This window comes from Phyllostomus hastatus, unplaced genomic scaffold (assembly GCF_019186645.2).
Source record: "Phyllostomus hastatus isolate PE091 unplaced genomic scaffold, TTU_PhHast_1.1 phas_contig_38, whole genome shotgun sequence".
Classification (NCBI taxonomy): domain Eukaryota; kingdom Metazoa; phylum Chordata; class Mammalia; order Chiroptera; family Phyllostomidae; genus Phyllostomus; species Phyllostomus hastatus.
Genome location: NW_025333869.1, coordinates 8,253,780 through 8,274,244, shown reverse-complemented (window position 1 = coordinate 8,274,244; position 20,465 = coordinate 8,253,780). Strand labels below are relative to the sequence as shown.

The window sequence follows — 20,465 nt, the reverse complement described above, 5'->3', positions numbered from 1 at the left end:
CCCTTTCTTTGAGCTCCTAATTGGTAGCTTTTGAGTACTTCATTTTGTAGGTGTGTCTACTAGGAAAGAAAGAAGGATTTCACATTCCATGCAGACTCCAGCTAAACAACATATTTTCATAGGGATAACAGTTGGATGCACAAGTTAAATTAAGTTTCAGGAATAAAAGAAAAATGCATTTGCAGCCCTTGCAAGTTCTCCAATGTCAGAAGTTCAATTGGGTAATACCATTATCACAGCAACAGATCAATAACTAGGACATGGATGTTTATGCTAACATCACCTTGAAGTAAAGAAATGTGATTGCAGTTCTACTAGAGTTGCACTATCAGGAATCTATTTACCCAAGAGAGAATTACATATTATCGAGGGCAGACTTCCTCTTCCCCCGTAAAGATAAGTGCTCATTTTTTATTCAACAGAGTAGTACCTGGTAAAACAAACTCTCCTCATAATTTCAACACATATAGAACTATAACCACAGAGAAGGGAGATGCTGTGTATTCAGTAAAGCTCTATTTGGGTCCAAGCTCAGGAGAGAAAACTATGTTGTGGTCCCTAATGGTCCTACAGGAATCAACATGCCTTGGATATGTTGACTTAATTTTGAGATCCACAGGCTTGCTGATTTATATTTAAACATATTATAAAGAGAAATAGAGTTCCCTGAGATGCAGGTTAAATGAAAATAAAGAGTCAAAATGAACAAAAGAGACACCTTTCCCAGACAGAGATGTTAAATAGTAAAACAAAGGACACAATCCAAAAGTGACTTTGGGAGGTAGCAGAGTATGGTGGTTGAGAATTGGTACTTCTGAGATTGTAACTCAACAAATGTTATCTAATGTTCACTATCTCACTCAGTCCTCTTACCAGCCCTGTGAAGTGGGCCCAATGGTCATGCTCACTTTACAGATGAGCAAGGTCATGCAGCTGTTGTCCATTGGAGTCTGGACTCAGAACAAGGCAGTCCTGCCCAGGATCCACACTCTGCTCCTCACAGGGGTCCAGCCCTTACAAATGACTAAGACTGACTGCTGACCAGACATGTCCTGACAATCTGAGCCAGCGTTTAGAGACCAGGACTCCTGGTCTATTGCACATGGGGACACAGGTGCTCTCTGGGTCAAAACGTGACCTTCCTCTGTTGCTTCATACATCTATAAACCTTGGTAATACATCTTCCCAGACTCCTACCCCACATCCAGCTTCCACATGGTTATTTAGTGGCTAATTGCCTATAAATAACCTAGTGTTCTCTAGGATTTTGGATAGATTAGAAAGGATCTAGGACTCAGGAGAGGTCTTGGATGGAGATGAAGATTTCAAAGTCCTATCCAGGCTTGTTGGCACCTTAGATTGGATGAAGTCACCCGAAAACCTTGAACAGAACAAATTCACATCATGCTCTTAAATCTGGAGAAACAAAATAATGCTTAGCAAAGGGCATTCCCACAATGAATTTGACAGGACAGAAAGTCACATGCCTCTGGCTAAGTGCTTTGGGGACAGAAAGAGGTGACCCACAGAACCTGTTAAAGCCATGCACAGAAAGGTCCAAGGCTTTGCAAGTCATTAGAGAGATGAATGTCTCTAGATTTAACCAATGCATATTTGAGGAGCTAAAATGTTATTATAGATAATTCTCTTAGGGAGGATCCTGATACATGAAACTTTCACAGTGGCACAGTGATCGCTTCATGATCGAATACAGTCACTCATTTTCTCTTCCCTATGGACCTTCCAAAAGTAGTTTTACTGGCAGTATTATTGAAGAGAATATTTATGCTTAGAAAAAGAGCCCACTCTGAGAATCTTCAATCTGGAACACTCTTATTCCTCTAATCAGCTATAAGCTATAACACTGTCCTAGATTTATCGGATTGTGCAAGGGTCTATGTAGTGGTATCAAAGACCATGGACTCTCAGAGACAGAAAGACTTCCACTTGTAAGCTGTGTGACCTTGGGCAAGTTACTTAGCCCCTCTGTGCCTCCACTGCCATATCTGTAAAGTTTGACTTAAAATAATACCTAGCTCACAAGGTTATTTGGAAGATTAAATGTATTCACACATGAAATGTAATTAGAAAGTTACCTAGTAAGTAAATAGTAAATGCTACATAAGTGTAAAATTGTTATTATTACTATAATATTTATTATAAAGTAAAAGAAGTATTATTTTAACAATCAGTCTCTTTGAAATATTACAATATTTAGAGGCAGAGAGAAAAAGACACTCAGAAATCATTTGGAAAATGCCATGTGTCAGACTTTGATGGAACCACTGGACCTCAGGCCAGTGCCAAAAAAAATCCAGTGATTTTTTTTAATAGTGGGAAAGCTAATTCTTCTAAAAAGATAGGTCAAACCATGCCCCTCACTGCTTTGCACAAATCCTCCAGTGGCTTCTCATCACCCTTAGAATCATACCCAGAGTCCCTATCAGGATCATGATCCATCAGAATCTTGCATGGCATGCCTCCAACTTCAGATCACACCACATGTCCTGCTTGCTGACCAGACACCAAGGCAATACTTTTTGTTCCATGCCCACCTCAGAGTATTTAGCCGGGCTGTGCTCTCTGACTGGAATGTTCTTCTCCAAGATACTAGTATGGCTTGTCCCCTCGCTTTGTCAGACCTTTATCTTTTACTCTCAGGAGGCCCTCTCCCGATCAAACACAGTTCCTCTGGGGCACCCTTACTCTGCTCTGTTGGCCTGCGGAGCATGTATCACATCTCAGCATTATAACATATGGTCCACTTAGTTACCTCCTCCCACCAGAATGCAGTTATAGCACCTAATATTTACTTAGTGCACCAGTAACTCTGTGCAGAAAGTACTCTTATTGACATCCTCATTTTACATACATGGAAACAAAGGCACAGAAAAAACAAGCGTGATGTCAATCGCTAATAAATAGCAAAGCTGATGCTAGAGATGGACTCTAACCATAACACTCAGCTCCTCACATGCAGTGAGTTTGTCAAACTTACTCACTGCTGCAGCCAGTGGTGTGGTGATAATTGTCAAGCAACTGGCTCTCCAAGAAAAAAAGCTCTAATTTGCAGCATTTGCTGATTACATGTATAAATCCTCTCACAATGGCTGATTTCAAGATGCTAAGGAGATTTGCTCTCTCTACTGGAGAGCAGTGGGTCAGAGCATGCCATTGATATAACTTATCTCCTAGAAAAATACCCTCTCAGACATCAGCTGGCACATAAAAAATAGCACACATTTTAAAATAAATGGTTGAATGAGTTTAAGATAAAATAGAAGAAAATAAGGCTGGCACAGTCATTAAAAACCCTCTTGTAGATATCCTTGCCCTCAGGAACATAGGGAGGGGATGTTCTCAAGAATTATGAGCAGAAAAACCATGAACTCTTTTCTCTTTCAGCTTGTCTAGGGTATCCATAAGGATACACTACTGAGAGTAGCATACCTGGGTTCTACTGCTTGGAATCATACAAAATCTACATGTGGCTTTCAACTTAATAGGTTAAAATGTAGATGATAGATAGATAGATAGATGATAGATAGATAGATAGACAGATAGACAGGTAATACTCGTAACACTTAGTAGCCATTAAAAGAATGGGAGGATCTACACACACTGATGTAAAAATATAAGCCTGGTATGTTTTCAATGAAAAAACAATTCAATGTGTGAACATTTTGTTTAGGATCATTCTAATTTTTAGGGAACTCTGCACACAGAAATGACCTATACTCATTGTGGGCTGACTACATGTGCACTTTGGAAACATACATACAATTGTGGGTACAGTTTTGTATACACATAGAAAAATACTCAGAAGCATATAAGCCAAATTCCTAAGAGGTTATCCCAGAGAAATAAGATTCTATGGAAGGAATTTTACTTTGTATTCTAACACGTAGAGATTCTGAATTCCCGGTCCCAGTCCTGTACCCAATTTAGACTCACCATTATAGCTTTCATCATGTAAAAATTCATGCAGTAAGGTCAGGACAGAAAACACCCTGAGATCCAGAGGACTAGGACTTTAGTGTTTCTGATGAAAGGCAGCAGAGCCTGAGCCCTTTGGGTAAGAAGAGTGACCCGGAGCCAAGTATCTGGCCAGACCCAGCTCTGCCACTCCCTGGTGCAGGAGCTTGTTCTGGTACTTTCTCCTTGTGCCCCCATGCTTCATCAATGAGATGGAGATACTAACAATGCTTAGGACAGGGTTGTCCCAATGTAAGCATGGGGATAGTGTCTGAATAGGGAAGGACCATCACCATCATCTATCATCTATCATCTATCATCATCATCACCATCATTACCACTAGCATTATGGCATAGACACAAAGTTGGAAACAAACCAAGAGAATAGACTGACAGCTATGCGGAGGTGTGGGGGTATTTAGGGGTTGGGTGATAAGGATGAAGAGATTAAGCAAAAAAAGAAAAAGAGAGAGAGAGACTCATGGACACAGACAACAGTGTGGTGACTGTCAGAGGGAGAGGGGTGGGAAGAAGTAGAAGACGGTTGGGGGATGAATGGTGACGACAAATTCTAGAATTGTGTACCTGGGACCTATATGTTTTTTTGACTGATGCAACCCCAATAAATTCAACAAAAAAGACCAGATATAAATAGCAGTAGATATGCTAGTTCATTTGTTGAATTCATATGTAGTGCGGGCAATGGGCACATATGATTGAATTAATAGTTTGTATTCTTCATTTTTCTATGCATACTCTAATCATAAATTCGTAAGGCCATTGTTGCCTTTTGGACATCATATGTGCTTGTTGCAATTTATAAATTCAGCTTGAGAAAGTTATAACAATAAATTAGAAATGAATCTGGCCAAGGAAAGAAAATCCCCTTAAATGTATTACTAGTTTTATCACAAATGCAGAATTTCATATAGAGATATTTTTCTGATGTTTTAAATGCATAGCTTGATGTAATAAATACAATGATAATTTTTTATTTTTTCTCTGAAATGGCACTTCATTTCTAGTATTCTCAATTTGAGATTGAAAAAATCCTTTAATAACAACTCTAAAGTGCTCTGCATTCAAAACTGAGGTTTTAAATAAGTTTTTTTAAATCAAATGTTAGCACAAATGATATTGTTCTATGAGATTACAAAAATAAAATAGAGTGAAAAGTTTAAAAAATTTCCCAGCAGTGCAATGATTGTAGCAATGAGGTGCCCAATAAATGTAGCAAATCAGCTGAGCTAAGATGGAAAAACGACCCTACTGCTCCACAGAGACAATGCTGGCAGACGCATAGGGACCAGCATGCCCAGACCAGGGCCCCTGGGGACCCAGGGAAGGCCTGTGTAGCCAGGTGAGTTGCTCATGGGGCTGAGCCTGCTGGAACTTCAGGCCGGGCTTGCCTCTCTGCCACCTGTTCACCTTTGTCAGGAGCTGCAAGGCTCATGGTCCCTCCTGTCCCCACAGCACCTTGCACACTGCCTGGTAGTACTCAGTAAATGCCCAAAGAAGGAATAAGCAGATGACTGAAAATGGTCAACATAAATCAGTGATGCAGAACAGGAGAAACACAATCCTGACATATCCAATTTCAAAGTCACTTCCCTCCTGACAGCACAAAGCCATGCTACCCTTCTACAACAGGGTAAGGCAACTTCCTCAGCAGTATGATTCCTGTCATCTCTGTAAAGTGGTTCCTAATGACTGTGTAAGGTACTACCAGTCTTAAAAGACTACCTGGAAGTAACAGCTTCACTTGGCCTGTCATTAAAAATTCAGAGCCTCAACTAATCCCCACTGACCTCTGACATGGCTGAGAAACATCTAGCTTCTTTTGCAGACAGTGTGAGGCATCAAGGGCCTTGACATTAACCTTCTGCCAGCCAGGAAATGCTGGCCTATGTCAGAGCCAGCAATCCCTCAGACAAGTTCCCACTTCTACTTCTGGAGGTTTTATCCCTTCTCCCTGATGACGACATCCCATTCACGAATGGGCCCCCACTTCTCCAGACCGCAGGAAGCCCATGAAACCAATGACTTCCGTTTTCCCCTCTCATCCCTTCAGAAGTCTCAGCATCCACTCTTCCCTCCAGTCAACATACATAACTCCCAGTGACACTAATGGGATGTGCATGTGTACCAAGGGGAGCATAGAATTTTTATTTCTGTAAAAATGGCACTAGCGTGGTATAAGCAAAGTTTTTGTTTTTTTTCCCAAGGCTTTTACTTGGAGCAATATATTGTACATGTGGTTGTAGGTTTTTTCCTTCTTTTTAATTTTAAATTGAGATTATGAACATATTTTATGCAGGTTAATATATCCTTTTCATGTAAAATTTAACTGAAACCAGTTCTATCTAGCACATTAACGACAACAAGAGAAATTTTCTGGCTTATTATAAACATCCTTCAAGAAACCTGAAATGCATGTCCTCTGGAAATAATTTTGCTGGGATTTGGGTTATTATTAAAATCTTCTCAGAATTCTATCACTGGTGTCTAGTGTATCTCAAAGCCTTTTCTGCTACTGATATAGAGAAACACTCTCGGTCTTGGCAGTACCTTCTCAATCATAAAAACTGGGCGGGGAGCAGGGGCTTGTTTTCTGACACAGGCCAACAATGAACAGAGCATGGCACCTGGTCCTGAACTGACCACAGGGTGAAAGGCTTCTTCCTAAGGCTCCCTCTTAAGTACCACAAAGTATGCCCCCGTTCTTCTGTCCATTCTTTCAACAGGTTGAGTGTAGACTTTAAACTCAATGGCATTCCAGAGAAGCAGGTCTTGGTCACATATTCTCTGCTAGTCAGAAATCTACCTGTGAGAGGCCCTAGAGGATCATTGGACAGGGCTACCCCTAGTTGAGATACAGACAAACTCTCCAAAAAGGGTTTTCAGGAAGGAAAGAGAGTCACAATACCCTTTAGAAGCACATTCTCATGTTTAAATTTCTCTTTGTTGATTAAGCAAGAAAAGCCACCATTTCCCCCCAAGTGGACTGAACTGTCTTACTAAAATGTAAGTCCTCTGTGGAGGTGGCTGGCAGTGATCGTCCCATTGGCAGTGACCTGAGCAGAGCTGGCTACTGAGTTTGATAAGTTATTCAGAGCTGCACTTCTCTGTGCTTTAGCATTTCTCAGATTTATCTAGGATCTTGCTGAACTGCAGATTTGAATTCAGTAGGTCTAAGGTGGGACCTACTAGGTGATTTCCAGGCTGCTGGTCCATGGAGCGCACATGGAGCAGTGAAGACTTAGAGCTCAAATCTCAGATAATTGCCCTCAGTCATTCGGCAACCTCACCATCTACACATTCAAGGCTCCCTACTGGGGATACATAAATGACTAAGACGGGTCCTCAATAACGTTAAAACTAGTGCTAATGAAAATGTAAAACTCTTGTGCATCAAAGGACACAATCAAGAGAGGGAGAAGGCAACCCATAGAATGGGTGAAAATATTTGCAAATTATATATCTGATATATAAAATATCCAAAATATATGTATAAAGATCCCTACAATTCAACAACAAAAACACTACCACTGATCATCAGGGAAACACTGATAAAAATCACAATGATTTACCACCTCACACCCATTAACATGGCTATTATGAAAAAACAGAAAATAAGTGTCAGAGAGGATGTAAAAAAATTGGAACCCTTGTGTACAAACATTCCGTTGGTGGTGGAAATGTAAAATAGTACGGCTGCTATGGAAAACAGTATTATTTCATTTCCTCAAAAAAGCAAAAATAGAATTACTATATGATTTCACTTCAGCAATTTCCTTTCTAGGTATATATACAGAAGAATTGAAAGCAAGTATTCAAAGGCATTTGTGCATCCATATTCACAGCAGCATTATTCTCAATAGTTAACATGTAGAAGCAACCCAAGTGTCCACTACAGATGAAAGGATATGCAAAATGTGGTATATACTTGCAATGAAATATTAATCAGCTTTAACAAGAAAGGAAATTCTGACATATTTTTAAAAATGGGTGATCCTTGACAACACTATGCTAAGTGAAATAAACCAGTTACAAAAGGACAAATACTGCATGATTTCACTTATATGATATACCTAGAGTAGTCAGCGTCCTAGAGACAGAAAGTAGAAGGATGGTTTTCAGGGCTGGCAGAAGAGAGTGAAGGGTTGTTTAATGAGTACAGATCAGATTTTGCAGAAGAAAAGATTTCTGGAAATTGTTTACACAACAGTGTGAATGTACTTAACACTACTGAAATGTACACTGATAAACAGAATAGTAAATGTCATCTTATGTGTATTTTAGCACAATTAAAAAAGAACCCTTCCCACTGTCTGTACGTACTATCTAAGGTGTCTACGGTGTATATAGACGTCATAGTATAGAAACATAAAGGTCACTTTGTAGGAAGAAACCACATGGTTCCAGTGGAGGATAAAGTCAAGTCATAAGAGTAAACATGACTTCAATGTGGAGTGGGAAGTATTAACATACAGGCAAGGCCAGGTGCCATGGGAGCCCCAAGGAAAGGTCGTGACATCAGATTGGATGGAGAGGTGGTGAGCCACATGTGAGCCAGCTGTGGCAGCATGTAGGAGGAAAGGGACAAGCCTGGGCATACCAAAAAGTAACCGCCAGGCTTCAGTCAGCTGTGGACATGGGGGTGAAGGGGAGGCACCTAGACTCTGGACAACACAGCCATTCCCTGAGGCAGGGACTTCCCAGGTGGACCAGGACTAGGGGAAGGAAATGGGTTTGATATGTGCTGGAGTAAATTTGGGGTGTGTGTGAAGCCTCTAGAGGAGTGTCCCATAAATAGTCAGGAGTAGTTCAGAATTGGCTTGAAGACCTGTTGGGGGGAAATGGATTGCACAGGTGACTGCAGCACCTGTGAGAGTGTTGACTCTTTCAGCAATGTGTTCAAGGAGAAAAGAAGCCCAGAAGCAGCCATCACTCCAGAGAGGTGGAAAAGAGAAGCCAGCCTGACCATCTGGGGAGTGGCAACAGCAGGAGAAAAGCAGTTAGGTGGGACAACAGCAGGTGCCTCATGTCTGCCTCCAGGGACAAGGGTATTGATGCATCCAGGGGTCAGAAATAACATATTAACTAAGAAGTGCCATAAGAATTGGCAATGGGAAGGTCGCTGACATGCAGACATATATTTTTGGTGTCCAGGAAAACCTTGATTTGTAAAACAGTGTAGCTGAAGGGACAGGAGGCCTCAAAAAGAAGGTGGTGAGTGAGCCCCACCTAGTAAGTGAGTAGCAGCTCAGTGGGTGGATAAGATAAGGACTCTGGGGCTAATGGTAAAAGGACCTAGACCAATTGGGTACCAGGTGGAGGAGAGAGATGGTAATGGCCTGCATGCCCTGTGTCACTCACATGAAGCCGTGCTTCATCCTGGAGGCAAGAGGGAGCCATGAGAGTATTTTAAGTGGGAAATGCCATAGAGTTGTCTTTTAGATAAATCCTTAGGTAGTAACATGAAGGATGGATGGGAAGAAGAGAGACAGGATACAAGCAGTCCCCTGGGGAATGTTTGGTAGTTAAGCACATGATATTCCCCATATTTCTATCTTCATTGTTTTGCTCAAAAAAATCATCTTCTCCTTAGAGAACAAGTGTGGCCTGACCCCTTCCAGCTACTGAGAGCTATGTATGAGTGACTTAATGGAAGAGAGGGTGAGGCAGTGTGTGGCGGGGGTGGACTCTGAATGAGGCAGAGGAGGGCATGAAAGTTCACTTAGCCTAGAGCAGGGGTGTCAAACACATTTTCACCAGGGGCCACATCAGTCTCCTAGTTGCCTTCGAAAGGCCAAAGGTAATTTTAGAACTGTATAAATGTAACTACTCCTTAACAGTTAAGCGAGAGCTCGGCACTGCCATCAGGTAGGAACAAGTGGCCAGGCTGGATAAAACAAGGTGGAGGGCCAGATATGGCCTGTGTCCTTGTGTTTGCCACCTGTGGTCTAGATGGTAACATTCTCTTCTCTTTTAGGCAGTTTCGGTATGCTGACTACCATCCTCTTGAATTCACATTTTCTGTTGCTATTTTCCTTTCAACACTGAGTTTCAACACCGAATTTCTGTGATAGGGAGGTCTTGCCTTTGTTTGTTTGTTTTCTCTTCCTGTACTTGGTCTCTAAATCAATAACTGACTTAATGCAACCAAAATAAATGTACTCTGGCTTTCTCTTTTTCTTCTGAAACAAGGAAGCAGTGACAGCTTTTCCTGGAAGTTTGTGAATTAGCTCAAAGGATGCTGGGAGCTCTGCTGCAGGGTTACAACCAAGGGGAGGAAATGCAGGTCCCCAGGAGGCTCCAAAAGGTCTTTGAGCCAGTGCCCATCCCCCATCCCTAGTTAAAGTAAATGACACATTTTGAATTTTGTGAAAGTGCTCCCTGGACCACAAAAGGATGAAGAACCACTGATATATTGGAATAACAATTCCTTGTCAGTGTGCAAAGGTCGTTAGACAAGAGGATTACTTTCTCCATCAGAAAGAACCTGTGTTCAGTGTGGCTTCAGTGCCTCAGTAGCTAACTTTGAAAGCAGGTGGCTGTGTTTGATGGTTGTTAAATAAAGGGGAGGCAGTTCTCAAATCTTCATTATAAAATGTTTAAAATGTCTTTCTTCCCTCTTTTTCCTACTTCAGTACTTTTTCTTTTTTAAAAAAATCTCCTAGCCACTGTTAGTCTCTGGTATATATACTTCTTGCAAAATGCCATGTTCTCTTGGAAACTTAAGAGAAGATTCCCACTTGTTAATGCTTTTAGGGTGGAAACACAAGGACACAGGCTTTTTGTTTTTGCCTGAATCCTGGAGGGTCCACCAAGAGTAGGTATGTACAGTTGAGATGAGAAAGGGAGCCCATAAAGCACCAGGCAGAGGTGCTGGCACACAGTAGGTGCTCAACAGATGAAGGTTCTCCCATCTGGTCAATAAGTCAGTGGAGGCAGCAGGCAGGTTGGTGTTTGGGGTGAGTGCATGTCACATCACTCTGGATAAACGGGCTGTGGAGCTCTGAGGCCTGCAAGTACTCCAGGACACCATTTCACAGAGATTGTGGCAAGATGGGAAAACCACAGAATTAACCACCTGAACTGGCACCAGGCCCCAAAGAAAAGATGCCTCCCAGTTATTTTCTAAATTCCCCTCCAAAGCCTGTGTGAGACAGCAAGCAACTATTGACTTTGGATTCAGTGACCATCAAGACTTACTGATCTGAGAGATAAATATTGACCAAATTGGGACTGAAGTCAATGCTGACCTCCTGGGGAAATAAATCTTAATATTAAATAAAACCTGCAGATGCTAGGCCTAGAATTATTTATCTAAACTGGTAGACTGAGACCCATTTCAAGTCAGCTCCTTTCTTTTTTGTGCATTATACTAACTGTAAACTGGTTTCCAAATTGACTTGTATCTTGATGGTATAGAAAATTTGAAGTCTTTTCATATCTTAAATGATCAGGGGACAATTTGGTATTTAAAAAACTATTACTGGGAGTACTTCCATAAAACAAAGAGTCCTTTTGAAATGCATATAACTGCCCAGGACTAACTTTCTGTGAAAATTAAGAATTTCCTGTGTTGAATCTCCATGCAGAAGACCATGACAGCGCAAAACAAACACACACACAAAAGTCAACAATGGAAACTTGTGACTAGGACAGGAGCTATTTTTGAAAGTGCTATTGACTCTGGTCTGTTTGTAGGTGGCCAAAACTGCTTAGGGCGGCATTTTGTACCAAATAGGTAGGTGTACAACCAACTTTTATTTGATGGACAAATGAAAGGTTTCATTCCCCCTGGCTGTGGACTACAGAAAGTTATCCATTCAAGACTGATGGTACTGCGAAGGAATCATCACAGAATGGGCACCACGGGAGAAGGAATGCTATCCCCATCGGTGATGGGAACTCACTTTTCTTAAACAGTGTGTTCTCACATGCAAATGTAGGGATGGAGAAGGACTTACTGTGAGAAATAAATATGATGGCATGCAGAAAGCACTTTTTAGGATGTATCCCTCTGATATATCAACAGAAATTCAATAAACAGAAGTTTCTATCAGGACTAACACACTGGTTTGGAAACAATGGGTCCTTGAGCAACTTAGAATGTAAGGTGGGGAAACTTACAAGTCATAGTTACTCTTGAGGTTGTTGATAAATATCAGAATTAAGGATAAAGAATCTAAAAAAAGATACACAGATACCCATGCTGATGTGCAGTGGAATGTACAGTTGAGAGGAGAATGAGTTCAGCCTGTCTATCTGGGGAGACTGAGTCTCATGGGTGGGACTCAGGATGCCCCAAGGCAAGATAAGTTGGTAGTTTTAGCTTTTCTGTTCAATCCAGTTTCCAAAAGCCTCCTGATTGACCAGAGATCTATTCAAATTAGCAAAAACTCTGCTGCTGCATTTAAGTATGAGTGTAGTCAACAGAGGAGAACTGATGAAGAATTTTTGATGATATGAACTAAATGGAATTGCATTGTATAAACCCACAATTCACTGTAGGCAAAAGAAGGCTCTCTTTGGAAAACAAGTGAACCAGCTTTTCTAACACAAGCGTAAGAAATCTGGACACAGAGCAGCAGGGGTGGGGGCAAGGCTTAGCTATGACAGGACATTAGAACCATGCTCATGACTTATATTTAAGTCTTTTATCCACCTTGAATTTATTTTTGTTTATGGTATAAGTTGGTAATCAAGTTTCATTTTTTTGCATGTAGCTGTCCAGATCTCCCAACACCATTTGTTAAAGAGGCTAGTTTTACTTCATTTCATGCTTCTGCGCCCTTTGTCAAATATCAATTGACCATAGAGACTTGGGTTTATTTCTGGGCTGTCTGTTCTGTTCCATTGGTCTAATGCCAGTACCACAGTGTTTTGATTACAGTGGCCTTATAATACAGTTTGATATCAGTTATTGTGATCCCACCTACTTTGCTCCTTTCTCAAAATTGCTGCAGCTATTTGGGGTCATTTATGGTTCCATACAAATTTTTGAAATGTTTGTTCTAGATCTGTGGAATATGTCATTGGTACTTTAGTAGGAATCGTGTTGAATATATAAATTGCTTTGGGTAGTATGGACATTTTGTGCAGCCCAATGTTCATAGCAGCACAATTTACAACAGCCAAGTGTTGGAAGCAACCGAAGTGTGCACCAGTAAAGGAATGGATCAAAAAACTGTAGTACATTCCCACAATGGAATACTACGTCACAGAAAGAAAGAAGGAGCTCCTACCCTTACAACAGCGTGGATGGAACTGGAAAGCATTATGCTAAATGAAATAAGCCAGGCAGTGAGGGACAAATACCACATGATCTCACCTTTAAGTGGAACCTAATCGACAAAACAAACAAGGAAACAAAATATAACCAGAGACATTGAAATTAAGAACAAACTGATAGTAACCAGAGGAGAGATGGGAGGGGATAAAGGACAGGGAAAGGGGGAAGGGTTTTCAGGAACAAATATAAAGGACACAGGGACAAAACCAAGGCAGGGGGTGGAATTGGGGGAGGGAGGTCGGATGGCTGGGGTTGGGGGGAGTGGTGGGGTGAAAAGGCAGACAACTGTACTTGAACAACAATAAAATAAAAAAAAAGAAAAAATGTTTATCATTTCAAAAACAAAACAAAACATACTCAGAGACCTAGACTCCACACTGAGGCAAATCTCCAAATAAGCTTAAAACTTTATGCTTTGGTTCAGAAGGACCCTTGTTCAAGTCCTGACTGCAGCCCACATACTACATGACCTTGCTTGCATAAGTCACCCATCTTACTGACTCTCAGTCTCACTGTCCCCATCTGTAAAAGCAGAGTGACAGAACCTATTCCACAGAGCTGGTATGCAGAATCACTAACAAATTTTCATCCTGCTAGACTGATCTGGGCTTTGGGAGTACGGCCATGACCAGAGTAGATATGTTCCTTGCCTTCATAGACAAGGAACTGGTAGAAGAGAGAGGCAATTAACAGACAAATATAAAGTATGTGAAAGTGCCTCTGATGGGGGGTGCTGTCAGAGGGTGGGCATGTTTTAGATAGGACTTCAGAAAGCTCCTGCATTGAGGTAATGATTGAATAGAGACCCTGTAGGTAAGTGAGAAGCCACAGGCATCTGTTTAGAGGGAAGTTCCAGGCAGAGAGGACAGCTGGTACAAAGACCCTTGCAGACCTTTTGGTTTAAGGCCTGGCAAGGAGGTCAGCATAGCCAGAGGGAAATGGGAAATCGGGGTGGCAATAAAAAACGATGTCAAAGAGGTAATGGGATCTTTTACCTCTTTGTAGTGGGGACACCACACCATAGAGGGCTATACTGTCCAATGTGGAAGCCACCAGACTAATGTGGCTCTTAAGCACTTGAGATGCAGTTCTGAAATGAGATGTGCAGTAAGTGTGACATACATACTAGATTTTAAAGATTTAGTAGAACAAAAGCATGTGAAATATTTCATTAATAATTTAATATTGATATATTTAAATAATAATATTTTGATATATTAGGTTAAATAAACCATGTTATTAAAATTGGTTTCATCTGTTTCTTTTCACATCCTTATGCTGGCTACTAAAAAATTTAAATTACATATGTGGCTTGCATAACATAGGGTGTTATAGGTTACAGTGAGGAGTTGACATTTACCTTGAGCAATGTGGAAAGTAAACATTTATACATAAAGCTCTTAGCATGTCTTCCAGAACATAGTGGGGAAAGTTTAAGAAACTGATTTCCACTTAGAGATAAATTGCTCAAATGTAAAGGCAAGTAAAGATATTTGAAGGGGAAGACAATGAACTTGAAAAAGAGTAATAATACTAGTAAAAGTTAAGCTTAAATAATTATTTAAAATGTAGTGATAAAATAAATGGAACTAGCAAAAAATGATTATTGAAATATGAAACAAAGTAAAATTAAAAAGAATCTGACAAATAGATACAACTGGATCTATTCCTAAATTTCAAATGGACCAGAGGAAAAAAGGCAACCCTGCCCCCAAATAAAACCCAAAACATACAAGTATTTTAGCCATCCTGGCAGATATGAACTGGTTTTATGTTTTTAACTTGCATGTCTATGATTCCAATAAGATTAAATAATTGTCATGAGATTACGTTTATAAAGTGCATGTTTAAGGTGTCTTCCCATTTTCTGTACTGTTGTCATTTCTTATTGACTTGTAGATGTTCATATGGATGATCCTTTGTCAGATAGATGCATGACAGATATGTTCGCCCATTTTCTGGCCTGTCTTTTCATTCCTATATTGATAGCTTTAATTAGAAGAGAACTTCTAAATTTCAACATAATCTAAATTTTTCAATCTTTTTTTTATGGTTGGTACTTTATGTATCTTGTTTAAAAAAATTTTGCCCATCCTGAAGTTAGGAAGATATGCTATGTTTAGGAGGCTTTATTTTTACCTATTTTTTTACTTCAGTCTATGATCCTTCTCCAAGTTCTGTGTGTGATTTGAAGCAGGGGTTCTGGATCCCCTTTCAGATGGACATGCAATAGACCCATTATCATATATTGAAAAGATACACCCTTCTTCACTACATTGTAATGTCACTTTTGTAATAAGTCAAGTGACAATACATATGTAGATTGGTTCAGGGTTCTTTATTCTGTTCCTTTGGTCTACTTGTCTACCTTTGTGCTATTACCACACTGAATTAATTACTGTGGTGTTAATGTAAATCTTTGGAGTTGGTATATAAACTTTTCACTTTGTTCTTTTCCTTCAAAAATATCTTGGCCCTTCTTAGTACATACACATTTTAGTATAGGTTTGGCAGTTTCTTCCCCCCTCTCTTGCACAACTGATAAACAACATTAGCACCAAAACAAGCAGTAATATGATTAGAAACTAAAAAAATTAAATATCCATGTACCCATACTGATACAGAAACTTAGTAAATAAGTAAATGAGGAAAGGGGTTCATCTTTTCCTTACAAAAGAACTTTAAATAATAAATGTAGACAGATTGAGGAAAATAAAAAATGACTATTAATACACTATAGCAAAATCCACTGATGAATGCTAAAAGCAGTGGGCAAAGTTTAACAAAAAACAGAATATCTGCATAGTCTTGATGTAACTCCCCTAATGTATTTATTAATTACTCTGGTGGTTTTGATTCTCCCTTTGAATATCAACAGGACTTACTGACTGGTTCTTAATGAATAGGGTATGGAAAGGGAAAAACAGTACTTTGGTACTGAATAAGTCTGGCAGATGCCACCAAACCAAGTGATAGGTGCATACCACCATTAATCAGACATACTGACAACATATACATCTGATAGGATGCAACCAGAAGGGTTGCAGAAGTATCACCTCTGTGTTGTTCTTCCCCCAAATCTGTAACTCCTTTCCAATCATCAGAAAAACTCAGACCAAATCAAGGGACATTCTAAAAAATAACTGGCTCCTATTTTTCAAAAATCTCAAGGCCATGACAGGATGGAGGAACTGTAACAGATTGAGAGACTAAGTGCAAAGTGATCTCCTGAATGGGATCCTGGAACAGAAAAAGAAAGTTAGTGGAAAACTGCTGAAATCTAGCCCAAATTGGAAGTATAGTTAGTGCTAATGTGCTAAGGGAAATTTCTCAGTTTTGACATTACTCCATGGCTATGTAAGATGTTAACATTAGGAGAAGCTGGGCGAAGGGTAGACAGAAACTGTACTAGCATTACAACTCTTCCATAAGCCTAAAATTATTTCAAAATAAAAAACTATAATGAATTTTTAAGGTTCTTCACTGTGGCTATCAGATGAATTTATAAATGCAGTCCACTTTCTATTTTATACATTCCTGAGTGTGAACTTTTTCTTCTGTTTGAAAGCAGCATTTATAATGAAAAAGAATTCCACTTGGATTGTAGAAAAAACATGATGGAACTGTGTATGTAGAAAAGCTGGCTCAAAAGCTGCTCCAAGAAGACAGAATGCCCCAGCTTGGGATGAGAGCACCAGGGACTTTCAGCATGTTTTGAGTCAATAAAAGTACCACTTGGACCCAGAAGTGTGTTCAAGACTTGAGGGGACAACAACACAGAATGTAATTACTCACCAGGGTGGTTTTCCTTTGCGGTTTCAGCAGCTTCGGTTTATGGAAGGTGGCAGCTATGGGAGCTGTGGAAGTATGTCAAGGATTCAGCTTGTAATTCCTCCTGGGACTCTTCTTAACACTCACATATCATGAGCATCACAGACATACTCTATGGAGACACATGGACTCCTTCCTACCCTGATGAAAGCACTCTAGTTTCTCCCCTAGGTATCAGTGGGTGCCCCTCCTAGTCCTTAGACATGTCAGCCTCTCCCCTCATAAAGTTCAACAAAAAACTGTATATAAAGCACTGCCCTCTGCAATGATGTCAGATGTACAGGTGAGAAACAGGTGGGATTGGTAAAGGCTGAGGCTGGTACCTTCCCTGGGGTCCTAACTGCATACTAACACTGACAGCAATGACCTTTGGCTGTTACAGCAGCCCTCATTGGTCATCAGGGAGGGTGGAAACTGAGACCCTTAAAGAGAAGGAAACTGAATCCCTTCCCCTAATGTCCCCTAAATACTAACATAACTAGTATTCCCCTAAACACTAACATAATTAGTATTTAGGTAATTTGAGACTTGAACTTGGCCTTGAAAGTCAGGCAGACCTCACTTTAGTCAGTCTCTATTACTTAGCTCTCTGAGGCTCACTTCCACCTTTTTAAAGGGGAGGTACTATCTTCTCTGATTGATGAGATATTAGAGCAGCATGTGTCTGGCCCAGGCAGGGGTTCTCTGCCCCCTTTCCTCCCCAGATTTGCACTTGTTATGCCTAACAGAACATCATGTCATCCAGCCCCTCTGCCCACCCAACACATGTGCAGCCTTAGGACAACTGGACTTCACCAAAGGGCTTCAAGTATCCCTAGGAAACATCCTGTAAAGGTACAATTGAGGGATAAAATGTATCTTGCCTCATTATTAAGATGTTTACCTCAGTAATCCTAGTACTTCCAACTATATTTCAAATTTTTGAGGTATGAACTTCTCTTAAATTGGCCAGTTATTTTAGAAACTATCTATAGATGGTCTTAATTCTCCTAAGATGTGTGCAGTTCTCTCCTCCACAAATACCTTCCTCCTCATTTACGTTCCTCTAAGTCATAACTGAAATCAAAGAATGACCCTTGTTTTATCTTCAGAACAAATATAAAATAAATTACATACCTGGTTTACATCTTTAGAACAAGCAAAGAGCCTTCTTTCCCTTGAATGAACCAAGAAGATGTGACATCTTCTTGCCCCTCCCCACTATGTGCAGAGCATATTGATAGTTCAAAGTGAAATACGCTGTGGAATCAGTCTGTGATGTTAACCTCCCATATCCCTAATAAAGCCATGTTGGATCAATGGCACTACCACCAGCCCTACCCCAGGATGGGGCTCAGTTATGACCAGAATCTAGGTGGGGTTCTCTGGACCATATAATCACTAGATGGCATGTCCTCCATCTGTCTGTTCCCCCTGTAATGACCCCACATCAAATCCCTGGCCCACTTCTGGATCAGTCATTGTGGTTTCCTCATAGATAATTGCAGGCTAGCTTCCTACCTTTGGCAGGGACTGCAGGAGGAATGTCAGTCTTTTCCTTCCGCCTCTTGCCCTTCTTGGGCTGCAATGGGGCCAAGCTGGTCACACTGGTGACAGTCTCCCCTGAGCTGCAGGAGAAAAGGGTCCTGGTAAAGGAAAGGCAAGTTTGTTCCAGGGAAAAGGAAAGGAAGCAAGAGTTTTGCTAATTTTTCCCTGTGTACCTTTTTAAGATAGGGTTACCTTATAGCTGAGCTGGGATTGATTGCTCTTTGCTTATCTCCAGGGATGTCTGGAGGTCTGGTACTGACCCTTGGCCAAGATAAGAACAATGAGATGAGCTAGTTAGTGATTTATAATGTGCTGTGTTCAATGTTCAAAAATCCTGGAGACACCCAGGGCCAGCCTGGGTTCATGGTTTTACACAAGGTTTCATTGGTTATACAGCCTGGCTCAGCTATATCACCATCACCAGTAAGGTATTAAGATTATCACTAGAAACTTCTGCTTGAGCTCTTCTAAAACCGAGATTCCTTGCACACATCTTTGTGGTTCACAGCTGAAAACAGAGCAACTCCTGTGCAAGTGAGACAGGACCTTGGAGAGTTGCACTTGGAAGTCCTGGGGGTTCTCATGGTTGTTCATACTTTCTTCTCCTGCTGTAACTTTACCTTCAGTTCAGGCTAAGTGAATGCAACCACAGGAGTGTTTTTCTCAATCACTGACTATAGTGTCAGATCCTTTCTATGTGTTATCCATGATAGCACAAAGTGGTGGGCTGATAAGCCTTATATTAGAGGTAAGAAAACCAAGACTTAAAGGTGATAAATGACTTTCTCTAAGTGACAATGTTAGTATGCAGCCTATGTGAAAGCCACAAACAGGCTGTCCTGATGTGAAACCTGTTCTTGATATTATGTATGGAGTGGAGTCCACATACTTCCCTGAACGGCTATTCGTTTTTTTAAAAAAAGCATCCTATTGGCTCCAGAAACCCAGAGGAAAGGTACGTTTAAAATCTCTTGTTTTGGGCACATTTCCCAGTTAGGGAGGTAGCTACCAAGAGAGACTCTCTTCCTACTGCATAAAGAATCTCTAGAAATCCATAAGAATATGACTGCCTGCTTAGTAATCAAAATGAATGAAGGTGATAGACAGTTTTTACATTAGAGGAAAGGCTCTTACCTATGAAAACATGTTAAAACTTTTCATGAAAGGACTCCAAGTTAAAACATACGGTACTTCCTTTTTCCATCTCGTGATTATATGAAGAATATCAGAATAACAGCCATCGAGTTTAAGGCAAAGGACTCTTTTAGCAAATGAGTAGGGAATCAGGAACTTAGAAGTATCGTCGGTATAAATATAAATGCTTCTTGAGGGAGAAAAATGTGGAAATCAGAATAACTTGGGCTATCAGAATTACAGAGGCTTATAATTTTTGACTTGGCAATTTCATTTCCAGGAATTTATTCTGTAGATATTCTTGCACATGTCTGAAAATGCATGCATGAATCATTACAGTGCTGTTGGTAATAGCAATAGATTGGAAACAACCCAGCTGTCTATAAGCAGGGTACTGATTAAGGAAATTATGATGAATCCACAAATCACACATAGAATCTTCTGTAGCTGTAAAGAGGAATGAAGAATATATTTGTGTACTGATAAGAAAAGATACATTGTTAAGTGAAAAATCTAGGTGTTGGAAAATGTAAAATGTGATACTTTTGAAAAAAAATAGGGGAAAATAAGAAAAAAATATCTACTTAGTATTTCCATATACATGAGTAAAGAAACTCTGGAAGTATGCATAAGAATTTAAAATCAGTGGTTCCTTAGAATGGGGGTGTTTAGGAGCTAAACAGATGGGAAACTG

General features: G+C 40.3%; 1 protein-coding gene across 1 annotated transcript in view; it reads right to left on the bottom strand.

The window, feature by feature from the left end:
* VSTM4 (V-set and transmembrane domain containing 4) overlaps nucleotides 1-20,465 on the bottom strand; it is a 110,287-nt gene that overhangs the window by 11,195 nt on the left and 78,627 nt on the right. Inside the window, exons 6-7 of the mRNA XM_045842128.1 lie at nucleotides 18,611-18,717; nucleotides 17,075-17,136 (exon numbers count right to left, since the gene is read on the bottom strand). Coding sequence (XP_045698084.1) covers nucleotides 17,075-17,136; nucleotides 18,611-18,717 — 169 coding nt within the window. The remainder of the gene's footprint in view (nucleotides 1-17,074; nucleotides 17,137-18,610; nucleotides 18,718-20,465) is intronic.